Below are 16,180 nucleotides of genomic sequence, written 5' to 3'. Positions count from 1 at the left end.
TGCAGCCAAAATTTTAGTTTTCAGAATTGGAAACGAGACACTTTTAAATCCCTCCAAAGGTTGCCAGTTTGTGCTGATCTCAATTGACGTTTCTTCTGACTTTTTCCTTCCTCGCTGGAGAAATTGCCATGTAAATCTTCACTTCATGACCTCAAACTGCAGCTGCAGACTTTGTTTTCACTTGGGCACATTTGTGTTATGGAGTGAGTTTGGTATTTCAAACATAAACACATCATTCTTTGGCAACTTTCAGCACCATGCTCAGCTTCTTTGTGCTCAATTTCACAAATGTTTACCACCTGTAGGTTTTGGACAACAATAAAAAAAACTGTCACCCTGACCACAACTGGAAAAAGTTCAAAATACTACCCATTCTCATGATTAAAGTGGTTTTCATAAAGTTGCAAACATGTCATAATTCTATATAATAAAACTACATACTCACTTCAAATGTTTAATACATGTATCAATAGATACAGCTACAACTGCTCAGTTTATAAAACAATTTCTAAATTTGTAAAATAAGATAATTCAAGTAAAATGTTGACATATAGCATGCAGTTGTTTTCTACATTACTTAGCAAGTTCCTAAAACATTAAAATCTTGGGCATTCCGGAAAACCTGCCTGTGTGAATAAGAAGGTTACTTGGCCAAGAACTAATATCCTGGCAATCCCTTTTCTAACTGAATTGAAAAAGCACAATTAGAGCAAGTAAATGGTCAAATGTGATGCTCTCTCATTGTTAAGGTGAAGCTAATTGAAGCATTTGATTACATCACCATCATTTACCTATAAAAGCCAGAGAAGTGGCAGTTTTCTAGTTTGAATAATTGTGATACAACACCAATAATCAAAAGTATCATCAATTGAAGAAACAGTTGTTGCTTCTCAACTACAGGCAGTTTATACAGACATGTTTGAAGTAGATTTTTTTCAAACTAGGGAACCTAGACTTTGTCAATCAAAGAAGGAAGTACAAGTCTCAAAATCTGCTAATTGAGATTGATGAGGTTTTATAAGACAAATAAAACGTACTTCGAAAAAGTCTTTTATGTCATCTCATGTGTTGTAGTGTTGCTTCAGTACCTAGCTAAATGCTATTCCATCTGAATTCATTTAATTTTATATGGAAGTTGAGTAAAATACAAGAACCTAGTTTTTATAGCCTTAAAATTTTAGATGCCCAAGGCAAGTTATTGTCACACATTGAATGGAGCCCATATGACTTCTGTTTTCTTTTTTTTTTTTTTTTTTTTTTTTACTGTAAACCTGTTGTACTCGTTTGTCTTATCGTTTCTCCTCCAGTACAGCCCCATGTGAAATCCGTCCTACTCCTTGCTGCTGACTTGTCATGACTGGCCTCAGGATAAGTTGCTCAATGTTAATGTTTGACAACGCGGAAGAAGGGCCTTGAGTTCTATTTATCTCAGTCAGACACCAGAACCACAACCTTTCGGTTCTGCTTTTGCTTAGCTGTTGTTTGGCTGCTTTGTGAAGGATTTATACAGTTCAGTCCCAGGGAGAACAACAAAAAGACAACATGGGTGAGTCAGTTTTGCCATTATACCGATGACATTTCATATATTTTTTTAATAGTTTGTGGATTGTTTTTCCTGGGAAATGGGTTGAACCTTAAGCATGGAGGACCACAGTTGAGGAATGAAAGAATGAAGTTGCTTTGTGCCTTTTAGAAATATTGCTCATATAAGATAAGTACTTTAACTTAACTTGCAAGTGAAACTAAAGTTTTAAACTGTAGGTAAATGTCATTGCATCTCATTACATTACCTCAATATACTTGTTTGCTTTTGCCATTTTTTAAACCTTCATTCCAAAGATCATTCTCACTGATATGTTTTAGTATTTAAATGTGTCATTTGCCACAAAGTTTTGTTAATGCTGCTGGAGAATACCAATATTAAAAGTGAGTTTTGCAAGTAAAAAAAATAGAAACCTACAAATTCTGTCAACTACTCCACACTGACTCCTGTGTAACCTCGAGTGCTTAAAGAGGTTTGTAGATATTGAATGTCAGGACGTATCAGTTGTGAGGCCTCAGCCATTCTGAGACGCCTCTAATTTTCTGCCCCATTTGTGAAGTCTCTACAGAGGTGCTGGTGCTGGTCGACTTTCAGGCCACCATGAGTGACGAGCTCACTGTGAAGATGGGCGAAGTGGTCACAAACGTCACCAAGGCCAACGAAGAGGGATGGCTCCAAGGAGAGTTGAGGGGGAAAAGAGGCATTTTCCCAGCAACCTTTGCCAAAGTATGTTGGGTCACTGGGAACTGTCATTTTGTGGGCATGTGATTTTAACTGCACATGCATTAATATTTCATTTTTGTCTGTTCTAATGCAGGATATACCTGTCTCTTTGATGGGAGACAGCATGAGGGAACCACGAAGCATCAGAAAAAGTATAAAATAAAAATTTTCTACTTTTCTTGTAAACATTTAAAAATGAGAAGAATAGAAAACAGTTAATTGATTTTCCCTTTAAAATTATATGTCTACAGATATTTTCTATGATGAAAAACAGATGAGCAGTAAATTAAAATTTGTATGTTTGTGTTTAACATTTGAAATTATCAATATGAGACACACTAGCCATGTCTTATATTCCTTACTATCAGCGTATAATACCACAATACTTGTGTATTTATTCTGTACACACAAGCAGCATTGTCCCATAAATATCTTCATGATAGGATTAAAATAAAGTATATAGAACATAAAAAAACCTATCTATTGAGTTTCAAACAAAATGTTTAACAAAAAGGAAAGATATTGCAATAAAAACACAGATATGCCCAATAGCCTTGTTTTGAAACATGAAAATTAGGGCCTATGACTGTATCACTTATTTGGTGTGTTCAGGTAGCATGTGTCCTCCCCCTCTGTTTTGTCAAATGACAAAAAAGCTTAACATATTGAAAGAAATGCAATATTTGCTTAATCCAAATTTACTTTGGTTAAGCATTTTCACACTGCCAAAACAAAATGCTCTGCTTTCATTTGTGATTTTATAGTTAATCAATCAATTGAAGTTATTTGTACTGTTGATTGAAGTTGATAGCAAAGCTCCAAGTGACCTAGATTTTGTTTTCTGAATTACCACCCAGCGGGTTTAACCAAACAGATCAGTAATTAAGGCTTCTGACTGTATTTATCCATCTAGTTTACTGAGACTAGTTAGTCAAATGCAAAGGCATTGAGGACGGAGCATCCCTGTGCTGTTACAAATCTCTTTGTTTGGTATCTACCCAGGAGTGTTACAGGATTTACCAGGCTGACAGATAAACCCGATTAGTGCCTCAGGCACTAATGGTGACACAGAAGTTCAGCAGAGAAAACTACAAACTTTACAATGGTCAAGTGTAGATATTTGATATTAACTAATATAGCTTATATTTCACTTCAGATTGTTTTAAATACTAAAATATACTAAAACAAGGATTTATTGCCTTTACTACAATACTACTCTGTGACATCTAGTGGAAATATTAGTGGTAATTTGATAAAACCTAACTTAACATCCAAACTATCCCTTTCGGACAGTTTTGAAAGATTTTATTGATTTCCCAAAATATGCCAGTTTTCTAAGTTTATACACCAGTCAACTTATAATAAACCGAGAAGAAAAAGCAGTAAAGCTGTTTAGTTTTGTCTTTTGTAATCTAAAAAAAGACGTGTTAAACACTGTGGTTGCTGCGGTGAGGAGAGTCATACTGAGAGGATAGTAAGCCCTCTGTAAATACATGCAGCCACAACCACTCACACAAAGGCCAATTATTGTATACAGTATAGAGAAGGTTGGAGAAGATGAAAACAAGCAGCGACTTTGAAGGATTATTTTTAAAATTAATCTATGATTACTGATATGGCTTCTTGTTTATTTATTTTTTTTCAGCAAAGAAAGTGGTTCAGACCAGGAAATGTGAGGTTGCCTTTGCATACAGTCCCCAAAATGAAGATGAGTTGGAGCTGGCAGTTGGTGAAACCTTGGAGATCATCAAAGAAGTATACCGATGGTTTATTCCTACTATCATGATGCATTTAGGCAGAAAGCCCAGCATGCCTTTGCTGAAAGATATTTTTAAGTGTATAAAACATTGCCCAAATCTTTTAATTACTGTTTAGCTGCCCAGAAAAAAAAAAAAAAAAAAAAATCATCAAGTGAGTTCCTAAAGCAAAATCCTAAGTATTTCATACAAATGAAACCTTTAAATGGTGTGCCAAATCTCACCGGTATTCAGCAGTCAGTCATCTTCTCTATGAAAGTCCAAAAGTGCTGCATGTAAATAAGTAAATCCTGTAACAATGAAGTGGCAATTAGTAAGATTGAAAAGTGATAGACTCAATGTATTAAAATAGATTAATGTATGTCTATTAAAGTTATTTGCAATTCTGTACTGATAATAGGAAATTATGTATTTGTATTGTAACAGCTTTAAAAGTTCATACTTTGTATTCTTAAGTCAAAAGCATTTTTTTTTTACATTTACAAACATAATCTGTACTCAATTCTGGGAATCACCAGACAAACCTGCTGGGACAGATTTTAATCTCTGGAATGCACACAAGATATTTATCATCAATGTGGGTATGTAAGATTGATCAAAAATATTTACCTGTTCCCTTTTTTCCTCTTTTTAAATGACAGATTGAAGATGGATGGTGGATGGGCCTAAAAAATGGCAAAGTGGGAGCATTTCCATCAAATTTTGTCAAAGAAATTTTTGTTTCCCCCAAAGGTTTGTAGCAGAACAATTGATTATGTTTTTTCTTTTAACGTATACTCCAAATCCAGTTTCATTATTTTTCCAACAGACGCAAAGCAAAACGAGACCAAGGCCAGGCCTAAACTGTCAGAAGCTGTATTTAATAAAGAGGTATGTCTACCACAAATAAGATCACTCAAACTTTTGTGAACTGGCATTCTGTTAATTATTATATTCCTTCTTTTCTTATAAAGATAACCCAGCGAGCCAGTGTGAGAAACAAGGCAAAGAACCGTGAGTTCCCACCCTTCTTAAATCTTCCCAGCTGCCTGGAGGCTTTTGTTTGTCCATAAACGTGACTAACACACTTTCTATTTTAAACACCATTTGAAAGCAGCGCTGCAAGTTATTTTTTGTCAAACACAAACTTTGACAATGACTTCACTCATGTGCACTCTAAAAAGAGTATTTGGGCTGTAGTTCATGTTATGGACTTATTTACATTAACCTCACTTAATTCTTTTACTTTAGTTATGACAACTTACTTTCATGAGTTCAATGTGATCTAGGTGGAGTCATGCCTTGATTTGTCAGAATAGACAACAGAGTGAAATATCAGAGAGGTTGAAGGTTTATGACCTTTATCTACAGTTAGTCACCAACATTTACTGCCTGAACTGTTATTGTCATGATTCCGGGAGTGGGTGAAATCAGTCATCACTGTTGAAATCGTCATTTCCTGTCAGATGATTAAAATAATTCTCAGCTTCCGAGATTTGTGATCATGTTATCTGTCGTGTTTCTCTCCAAGGTGTGGAGTATTGCCAGGTTATGTTTGACTATAAGGCCACAGCAGCAGATGAGTTGGAACTGAAGAAAGGAGACGTTGTAGCCATACTGAACAAGGTTTGAATGTTGTGTCCTTTTCCTCGCAGAATGTCTCTCACGGTCTACCTGCAGTCCCCCTTTCCTTGCAATGTAGCTTTCCTTTATGGTAGCTGCTGTGTTTATCATCACTTGTCATGTTGAACAGGAAAAACCAGTTTTCTCTCTCTCAAGGAAATCAAAATGCCATCTTCACACCCAGGCGGGGGACAAGCTTGTGATGAGACAAAAAATTTTTCGTACAGAAATCAAATAAATCAAAACAAAACAATACCAAGTTTATTATTGTAGTGATAAAAAAAAAAGTTTCTTTTTTAATATGCAGGTGTTAAGACTTTTTTACTTACTGAAATCATTTTAGGTTGTAACCTTTCATAACTGAAGTACTTTCATACTTTGTAAAAAAATATTTAAGAAATACATATGCACACACACTTTACAGAAGGGTGCAACTTTGTTTTCTTTCAAATAAAATAGAGGAGACTATATTTAAGTTTGTGGTTGCTATGTGACCAAATATGGAAGAGCATACACATGTTGGGAAATGTTTTTTTCTTTTTTTGTTTTTTTTTATTGTATTACAGACTTGTTCCATAAAGAGTGAATGTTGTCTTTATGTGGAAGACACAAGATACTTCCAGATGCTTTCATTATTTTTATTTTTATTTTTATTTTCTGTTTCTCAATTATACTATTCAACATTTCTATGGTGACAAAACACATAAGATTCTCAAAGTGTTTCCACTCCACTACTTAGTGGTCATCCATCTATGATGAGAAGCAACAAAAAATGTTATTTCCTAAACAGAGAAAAGTGTTTGCCCACATTTGTGGGACTTGTGTTATAATGGTGTATCACCATGTTTGCCAGCGTATAATGTAAAATCATTGAGAGAAGAGGAAACAGTGCTGTTATTTAAAATTTTATCAACAAAATGTAGTGGTGGGACTTGATTAAAATTTTTAATCAAGCTAATATGTCTTCATTTAATAATATTTAATCATAAACCAAATAAACAATTCAAAACCCTTTTTAACTGGTAAATGTTTGAATAGATTACGATCTGAGCTCAAAAACAGACATTTATTTTTAATATGTCTGTTTAATATGCATAAATATTTAAGCTATTTATGCACCAGATTAATAAAAAGTACTATTACACCTATTAAGCTTTCAAGTGTTTCAGGAATCTCAAATCTTTTTAATGCAACTTCTCTGAAAAATACTTATTTAGGAATTGTTATGGATACTGACATCAGTGGTGGCGATATCTATGCATGCTGCAACATGTCCAGCACTGAGATAGTATGTTAGGCTCGAATATCTTCTGTGATACAATAACTCCTTATTGCACAACTTGCACACAACAATAGTCTTTTCCAGTGTTCTATCATTTTTCGAAGCAAAAATCAATCCCCAGTGTGCCAAGAAAGGCAGCTTTGTTGTTCATTGCCATTGTTTATGGATGTATCTTGGGCATCAGATTTAAAGGCATCTCTGAAACACAATGAACAGATTTCAGCCTGGGACTTTTGTATGTAAAAAAATAAAACTTAAAAATTCCGTAAAAGTATATTAAACATTTTAACGCAAAAAAATCTATGTAATTAATTCATGAGAATTAACACTTTAATTTCCTGGACTTAATAAGGAGCTTATCGTAGTTTTGTTATTTATGATTCTGTAAAACAATCAGACAATTGTCTTTTGCTTGGCTAATCATACAGCAGTTGGCAACAGTGAAATTATAGTGCGGTCCTATAATTTCACTGTTGTTTCCAAAATGGCTAATGGTGCAGAGCAACTTTAATGTAGTTCAGGAAGCTCACTTACGTCAGCTAGAGCAAGAGCCAATCTGACATCTTAAATACCAAGAAATATTATAGTATGTAATGTTTAAAAAATCAAACAAACAAACAAACAAAAAAAACCAGACTCCTTATACAGATTTAGATCGGGTTTTAGATTATACAGACTACTGGAACTGATTTGTCAGAACACACTTTTTGACACAAAGCAGTTGGCAAAGTAGATTTTTCCCCTGTCTCATAAAATAATAAGGAATTTGTATTTTGTTTGACCTGTTCGGACTCTTGTGTTCAGCAATTTAACCTCCTGAAGGACACTGGGGCTCTAATGTGTCGCTTTAATCTTGTTATAAAGGAAACGGAAGATGATGGCTGGTGGGAGGGGGAGCTGAACGGCCGCCACGGCTTCTTTCCTGACAACTTTGTCATGATTTTACCACCAAAAGACATTCTGCAAGTGAGTAAGCACACCACCACAGAAAACAGATCACAGCTGGTGTGGATTTATTTATTTATTTATTTACATCGTCTAGCCAGAAGGGCTTAAAACATCCTGTTGTATCAGCATGAAATCCTGGACATGTTTAATAGTAATACTTTTTATTGTTTGCAATTGGTGCATAATCTCTTTATGCTCATCCATTGTGTTGCTTTAGCAGATCTGCAGCCCATTATGACTCAGGTTCTTCTTTACACTTACTCACTGGAAATTTCCCACTGCGGAAAAACTGTGCAGCTGCTTCTAATAAACGAAAAGATGCAGAAGTAAACCCGTTTCAAGTTTCTGTTTCTTCTCTTTTAGTCTGGAATCACAAATCAAGCACCTGTACGGGGAAACACTCTAAAATTCCCAGGTAAGAGAACAGCATGTTTTCTGTTCTGATAGAACCCTGCTGCAGAACAGCAGATGAGGTTTGACACTTTTTCGGAGAGTTGCCGTTAATATTTTTGAATATTTTGGCCTGACTATGGGCTTATTCTTTTGGACTTTGTTGAACTGTTTTCTGAGCAGATGTTAAACTTGGAAGCAAGAACCACAGTTTGTCAGGACCGTAGAACAAGTCCTGACTAAAGTAGTTATTGCATTCCTTTATTCTCCTAGGAGATGGTTTCTTATAAATGTGCAGATGAGCCATAGTGGTGCAAGTTTTAAGATCTTGCTCTCTGTGCTGATCTGGATCTTTCCTGTTTGGAATCATCTAGAAACTTTTCTTCCAACAATTAATTCATCAAGTATCAAAAACACTATTATATTTTTGAAGTATTTATAACCTTTCAGCTTTCTAAGAATATTTTCTAGAATTTCAAACAAAAACCTCTCTGCATTTTATTTGAATGTATCTGATAATCAATACAAAATAGCACATTGCTGAATTTGGAGGAAAATGACACAAGGAATATTTGTATAATATGTATTCATTAATTTCCAATTTACCATATTCCACGTGGGGAGGCCACGGCAGACATGTGGACTGCAAAATCAAATGACGGCAAAAAAACTTTCAGACCTACATGCAAAATGCTACACACGGAAGAAAAACTTTAACATACCATCCCCATAAAGAAACATGATCGTATAAGGATCATATGGTGTGGAGATGATTTTCTTCTGCAGGGACAGAGGAGTTGCTCAGAGTTGATGAAAAGATGAACTAAACTATGTCTTCAGAAGACTTAAGATCGGTGTTCACCTTCCAGCAGAACAACAACCAGAGTTGTTGAATGTAAAGTCAAAGCTACATTGACATGGTTTAGATCAAATCATATTTAGGTGTTCAAATGCTCTAGTGAGAATCCTACATCTAAATGATCGTGTGGAAACAGTTGGGATTTCTTGCTCACAAATGCTCTCAATTCAGTCTGACTAAAATAGAACTGCTCTGCAAACACGAATGAGAAAGAAAATCTGCCTCTTGATGTGCAATGTTTGAAGAGAAGTACCCAAAAAGACTTGGTACTGACACTGCAGCAAATCTTTGTGCATAGACTTGACAACAATATGTACTCAGATTTTCGAAAAACATACATTTTTTCCATTTCACAAATATGAACAACATAATTGTCTAGCCTGCAAAGTTCCAATTGAATGTATTATAGTCTGTGGTGGAAAACAATGTGAAAATTTTCTAACTTAATTTATTTAAACAGGTTATACGGGTATTATTTTTAGTGTTTCGTGTTCAGCGAGTTCAACAAAGTAGTGAGAGCACAGTCAGACACATTCAAATAAGGTACCTCAAAGCAGGATGTGTTATTTAACTGAAGACTGTGGTCTGAAGCATGGGTAGCACAAAAATGATAAATGTTAGTTTACAAAACTTTTGTAAAAACTATGGTAGCACATTCAAAGGAGACATCTTCTTTAAAACATTTGCTAGGAGGCATGTTACTAAGTTGTTTTACACAAGTTTTACCAACTAACCTCTTAAAATGTCATCATAATTTCATATCTTGCAAGGATGTATCACAATTTCACAGGATGTCTCAGACTGTAGTAAGATTGGGGGATGGTTAAACTGATCACATGACACAGTTCAGGAGCCTTGGAGGAAGCAAGGGGGTTGGGGGGAGACGAGCACTCTGTCACAGAGATTTTAACATCCAGCTAGAACCAGCGTTTGAGCCACTACTGCTCTGTGGATGACTTGCTTGAGAGGGAAATGTGGCACAATGCTCTTAGCAGCCAAGGTAGGGCTTTTGCCTTAAAACTGTGCAGTCATCTGCTTTTTATTTCGACTGTTCTATCTGTAATGAAGCATAATTTGGTCATGCTCAGCAGTTTTTGTGCTTTTCAGATTAACATTATAGATTCAGGCCTGTGATTAAGTTCTCACCTCCAATTCTTACAATTTGATAGTTCAATTATTACAATAGTTGGGACATATTTTCTCTTGAAACTTACTGTTCTCTTTTAGATTGATAATTTCCAAAACTTTGTATAAGTGACGGGTAATGTGACACACTACCCAGACTGCATCCCTTCTTTTAAGGGATGTAGTTGAGGATTTGAAACAAAAATAGTGAGTGTATAACTATGAAGTGTAAAACGGAGGGCACATTGTCCATTTTTTTCTAGCAATTTATTCTCTGAAAAGCATCTTGCAACTCTTTTTGCGTATATATCTACCAGTGCTACATATCTTATTTATTTACCTTTTTTACAAAGTAACTCAAGCTCTGTCAAATTTGGCTGCGAGTCGATGAACAATAATTTTCATATCCAGTCACAGACTTCAAATTGAAAACCAAATTATGTGCCAAATTATTTTAGCACTATTAATTACAAACTATTACTTACAAAAAAGTGCACAACCTGATAATCTGACCATGAAGGTTGTTTTCGCTCAGTTAAGCTTGCAGTGTGTGAAGACATACTGATGTGACACGGTGTGCCTTGTTTGATCATCTTATTCATCAAAGGGGAAAACAGGGAAATCAATTATACATTTTTAGAAAATGTTCAGATACCATTACTATAGTTATTTCAAGGTTAAGAGTGCATAGCTTCGATGGTGTGTATGCGTATGAAGCGCGGTTTAAGCCTGAATTGCAAGGTACTTGCCCTCAAGTTCAAGTTCAAATTTTACTTTTTCTCCAAGTTGAGGAGGGGATGATAAATGAGAACTTTAGGGTACATAGCTCCAGTTTATGCCTGGATAACTACCATTAATCAAAAGAACAGCAAAGGTTAAATCTGCTTAAAAAAATAGGAAATTAAAAATCCAACTTGTGTGTTTATTTGCCTTATCTCAGACTAACTAAACTGTGTTTCCTGTCCTACAGAAGTGACAACTCTCACGCTGACTTTAAGCAGCTCAAACATTTACAGCCAGGGTCCCCGAAGCCGGGCATCCTACATGTTTTAGTTCTCTCCCTGGTAGTACCAACAACCTTTTCAGCATGTCAATGTTCTTCTTAGGCCTTGTAATGAGCCATCATATGATCCAGGTGTGTTTAGTTCAGCCTCCTGCAGAACTAAAGCATGCAGGAGGCCAGCCCTCGAGGACCGACTTTGAGGACCCCTGATTTACAGTATTAAAGCAGTTAACACACAGGAAAAATGGGGAAACTCCATGCAGCATTCTGTGACCTCTTTGCTGAAAATGTTGGCTCTTTTGCAATGCCATCCTCCAAATCTGCTTGTGCATGCACAGCAGATGCACACCTGGGGAGTTGGCTGCTGGCAGAAAAATACTGTTGAAATAACTGCTAGCAACAAAATGATTTTAAATAGGGAAAGAAAGTGTATTGTAGGAAAATCAAAATTAAATTATGCCCAATGTGCTCAGATCTGCAGTGTTGATATTTGAGTCCTTCCAGGTAAATTAATATTCGTCTTTTTTATTTTTCCAGCAAAAAAAGAGGCAACTGCAATGGACAAAAATGATCAAATAAATACAAAAGGTACATGTGACTGAAAATTCAGCTAATGTAGGATTAGCCCATATTATTTTTGATGATAGATTAATTACAATATGTTTTTTTATTTTATTTTTATAGATGATAAGCCAGAGCAGAAGGACTGGAGAACCAATCCTCCAACCAAAATAAAGCTGCCAACAATCAAACCCTCTCCGCCGCCCATCAAAGAAAAACCTCACAAGCATTTACCATTGTAAGTAACACAGAAGTTATTCTCTTCCATTGCTAATTTCAGTGCTAAGATACTAGAGACTTTCTGCAGAAAAAATAGCTAGTTGTTTCCAACCTCCCCGCAGCAAATTTGGCATATTAGGAAATGTCAGTAAGCCATTCTGCTCTTTGGTCTGGCATCAGAATCCTTGCTTTTAGATCACAGTGCAGAGTTTTGGTGGCCACCACCAGTTGCCTTGGAGTCCTTACAGAAGAATGCCAGGATGCTTGCCATTTAGTGGCTCAGTGGAAACTCAGCTAAGTCAAATCAGACCTAAACAGATGAGAACAGCTCATTTCCTGTTTCCTGAGCTAAACACAACAGGCGCACACACGCTGAACTAAAAAGAAAGCTAGTTCTGCCTGAACACGTTATGAGGACGCCATCACAAAAATACATCATTTTATTCTTTAAGAATCCTGTAGTATTTTCTGCATTTAATGTCTGTACATTCTGGAGGAATTATTCTTAATATCTCATCAGCTGAATCTTCAAGCAACTTATCTGCTTGAAGATCAGATAAGTTGAGTAGCAATTATTTCATGCATGCAGTGAAACTTAACCACAGGCATTCAGTGAATCTGAACCATATGCAGGATGTGCAAGAATAAGCAAGATGCACTTTGATCCTCAGCTGGTATGCTCTGCACCTGCAGATTGAAACAACCAATGTTTTTCAAGTTAGTTTGGTTTCCTTTGAAAACACGATGATATTGTGAACATTTTTTGTCCTCTTTATTATTTCAGACTTTAAATATGCAAACAAAATATGACTAAATCTTTATCTGCTGTATTCAGTAGCACTAATGGGGATGCAGTTCCCATCTCACAAAAGCAGCCAGAGGAGAAAGCAGTCGACCAGTTTGATGGGATGGATGTGCAAACTGAAAAGCTGACTCATCCCACCGCTAATAGAGCCAAGCCTCCACAAAGGAGGCCACCAACAAACCTGAGTGCTACATTACAAGTGAGTTCCATATTAGACAAATTGTAAAGATGCAAAAACATTCCATGAATATTATCACCTTTCTTAACGCATCAGTGAAATAGTAACAATATGTTACCATTTATGAGGGTTTTTTTAAGTGCCCTCCTGTGGCACTAATGGAAAGCTAGCTGGTTCCAAATCAGCCATTTGAATATATTTGAATAAATGGATTTTAAAGGAACAGTTTTCAAGTAAAAGTCTTGAGTTACAAGTATTCCACTCATTGCACTTCATAGAGAAGTTTCACTGGAATTATAGCGAGAGACTGACATTGATGCCCATTCCATTCCATTATCTTTTCTTTCCCTTTTTTTTTAGTCACACTGGACAGAATCTGTTCAAAAATATGTAAATATGGTGGATTCTAAATTTATTTTAAGTCTGAACTTTGAGACATTCCAGTACATTAATGCTTTGACCTGAACCATTCATTTTGTCTTTCAACATGGTCATGTGTTTAACTCTTCAACATTGACTATTTTCTCTGTCCTTAAGCTGGCAAAGCATCTCCAACAGTATAAAATGCCACCACCATGTTTACACTGTGCAGAGTTAGTTCTCCTCTATACATGTTTTTTTTTTTTTGTGTGTGTGTGTTTGTTTTTTTGTTTTTTTAGACTTTTTCTAGAAAAGGTTTTCTAAATTGCTCTACTGGATAAGTTGTCTTTTACAATCTATCTTATATGTAGGATTCTCATACAAACATTTTGTATTGATAAAATAAAAATTGAGGCAAGGTATGATTAGAACAATGATAGCTGTTTTTCTTCAACTTTTCATGAGCTGCCAACATTCTGATAGCTTAGAGCGACAAGTTCAAGCACGAGCTTGGGTTGAAAATTAATTCTGGGAAATGAACAAAACAATTCTCTGAAGTATCTCCTGGGTTTCAAATTGGTTTCTCTGTCGAGATGCCTTGCTAAGATTGTAGAGTATGAGAGTGAATTTTGGATTAATTCTCTTTTGCAGAATGCGACAGATCAGACAGATGCAGAACCACCATCAAAAATGTCCCAAACTGACAAACTGTCTGTCTTGCAAAAGGTGTGTGACATTTACTTATGCCTCTGGTGGAATCTGAATATTTGAACATTAAATCCAACCAGTCCGAGACTTTTCATCCTGCACTCTTCAAGCATCTGCATATTTTGCATCTTCATGGTCTGTCTTTATACACTTAGGCTCACTACATTTGCACACACTTTAATTTTAACACTAGACTTAAAAACAACTGTTTTACTAGGGAAGGTGAGATTATCTTCAGTTTATTGTTTCAAATATTGCCAAAGTATCAGTCATAGTATATATAGATAATAAAATGCTTTACTAATAGTCAAACAGGTTGACTCATGAGCAGGTTCTGGCCATATCGGTCTTCCACTTACTACTTGGTCAGTGACACGTTTAGCAACCTCTCAAACCAACAGAGCATCAGAATCTATGTGTAAGTTTAGAGCAAATCTTGAACAGCAATCTCTCCTTCCCCCATGTGCCAATGCTAGTATTGCTATGCTAGCTCAGTATTTAAATAACATAAATGAAGTTCCTACATCTGTACACTGTCATAAGAATCCCATTGTATCTTTAAAGGTATCAGAACAACCCTCATTGGCTCCTGTGAAGTCTGAGCTTCCAGTTAAGATTCAGCTTCCAGTTCGACCAGCTTTTCCAAAAGCGGCTGCAGGCAATAAAACTGCAAACCATAAAGACGAAGAACCAACTGTGGCAAGCCTGCAAGCAGAGATCAAAGAGCTGAGGATGGCATTGGAGCTGCTGCAAACCCGACAAGAGTGAGTACTTTTCATGCGCCATACATTAAATCTTGTTTAAAAAGAAAAGTGTTCAAAGATAATCGATAATCTGCTCTTTCTTCATAAGTCAAAATATCTTCAGCAAGGCAAGATTGTTTTGTAGTAAACCTGTTTAGACCTTTCCACATCAATAATCTTTCTTTCTGTCTTTTTCAACAAGACGAGACATGCAGGAAGTGAAAGAAGAACTGAAGGAGGAAAGAACTAAGCGACTGGCTTTGCAGGTCAGTAAGGCATAGTTGGCATATTTTGCTCTAGTCTGTTTCTCGCTGGTCACCACAAGAAAAGAAAATACAGAAGTTGTGGTTCGAAGTAACTGTCATTTTCCAAATAACTAATTATCTTTCTTTATACAGGAGGAAGTGAACAGGCTGAAGACAAAGTTTTAAATTCAGATGCTGATGGAGAACTTTGTTAGACACTGGGAATGTTTTTTGGACTACAACAAAGTTGTTGTTTTTCCACCAAGACCAAGTAAAGGAAATTGTGTGATCAGATTTAAGCTGAAAATATACATGTGATGTCTAGACTGGAAACTGTTGTTGGGAGGTAATGAATAAGGTCACTTGTTCTGGACCGAAAAGACAGTATTCACAAAGAGACTTTGAAACAACATGCTGATAATTTACACATTTGAATGCTGCAAATCATAACTGCCAGTCCTTTAAGGGTTATACTTGGAAGAAATGATTTTAGATGTCCTATTTTGGCTGTCGCATCTGCTATTTTTTATTATTTTTTTTTACTGTAGGCTACTTATAATACCTCTCTGAAATTTGTAATATATGCAGCTGTACATAAAAATGAAATATTGTGAAAGTTAATAAAGCAAATACTGCTGTCAAGGCTTAATTGATTATGATCCATCCGTTCAAACATCTAAGCTTTAAGTGTTTTAGCTCTGTGAATGTTACAAACTTCCGGTGTTTGAAGAGATCAAACACCACACTTTGCTTTGCTTTCAAGCTATAACTTGTCCTAACCAAAGTCATCATTCCTGTCTTTGTGTTCTCTCTTGCTACTACTAAAGCAACACAGCATCTCAAAATCAGTTTAAATTGTATCACAGCTGCAGCTCTCCTTGGAATAATTAACTCTGTGTTAGTAGTGACAGAACCATCCCATGCTCATCTTTGTTATAATTATAGCATGCAACATAGAAGAAATAAATGAAAAATCCTAAAATTTGGAAAAATTACAGAGACAGGGAAGTTCTGTATTTATTGGCACGTTCCAATAACGTTTTTATTTTTTAAAGGGTTTTTTTTTTCTGTGCCTTTCAATGCTTAGCTCTGTCAAGACTTTTTTTTTTTCTTGGATAATTTCAAACTT

The 16,180-nt window shown here is 35.8% G+C and overlaps 1 protein-coding gene across 1 annotated transcript; it reads left to right on the top strand.

Moving 5' to 3' along the window:
- The first annotated feature begins 1,348 nt into the window (after window positions 1-1,348).
- sh3d21 (SH3 domain containing 21) lies at window positions 1,349-15,700 on the top strand. Its single transcript, XM_044118056.1, has 17 exons — window positions 1,349-1,546; window positions 2,103-2,269; window positions 2,361-2,418; window positions 3,912-4,021; window positions 4,665-4,755; window positions 4,832-4,893; window positions 4,977-5,016; window positions 5,534-5,628; window positions 7,772-7,873; window positions 8,219-8,270; window positions 11,770-11,820; window positions 11,917-12,031; window positions 12,848-13,016; window positions 14,007-14,081; window positions 14,628-14,827; window positions 15,009-15,072; window positions 15,205-15,700. The coding sequence occupies exons 1-17, from the start codon at window positions 1,543-1,545 to the stop codon at window positions 15,235-15,237; spliced, it is 1,488 nt and encodes a 495-aa protein (XP_043973991.1). The 5' UTR covers window positions 1,349-1,542; the 3' UTR covers window positions 15,238-15,700.
- The last annotated feature ends 480 nt before the right edge of the window (window positions 15,701-16,180 follow it).

This window comes from Gambusia affinis, linkage group LG05 (genome assembly GCF_019740435.1).
Source record: "Gambusia affinis linkage group LG05, SWU_Gaff_1.0, whole genome shotgun sequence".
Lineage (NCBI taxonomy): Eukaryota > Metazoa > Chordata > Actinopteri > Cyprinodontiformes > Poeciliidae > Gambusia > Gambusia affinis.
This window is presented reverse-complemented; position numbering and strand designations above follow the sequence as displayed.

Excerpts from the sequence above, each read along its gene's own strand:
- sh3d21 (XM_044118056.1), top strand. Across the intron at positions 5,017-5,533 it reads GAGAAACAAGGCAAAGAACC|GTGTGGAGTATTGCCAGGTT; the intron begins GTGAGTTCCCAC and ends TTTCTCTCCAAG. Across the intron at positions 12,032-12,847 it reads CCTCACAAGCATTTACCATT|TAGCACTAATGGGGATGCAG; the intron begins GTAAGTAACACA and ends TGCTGTATTCAG.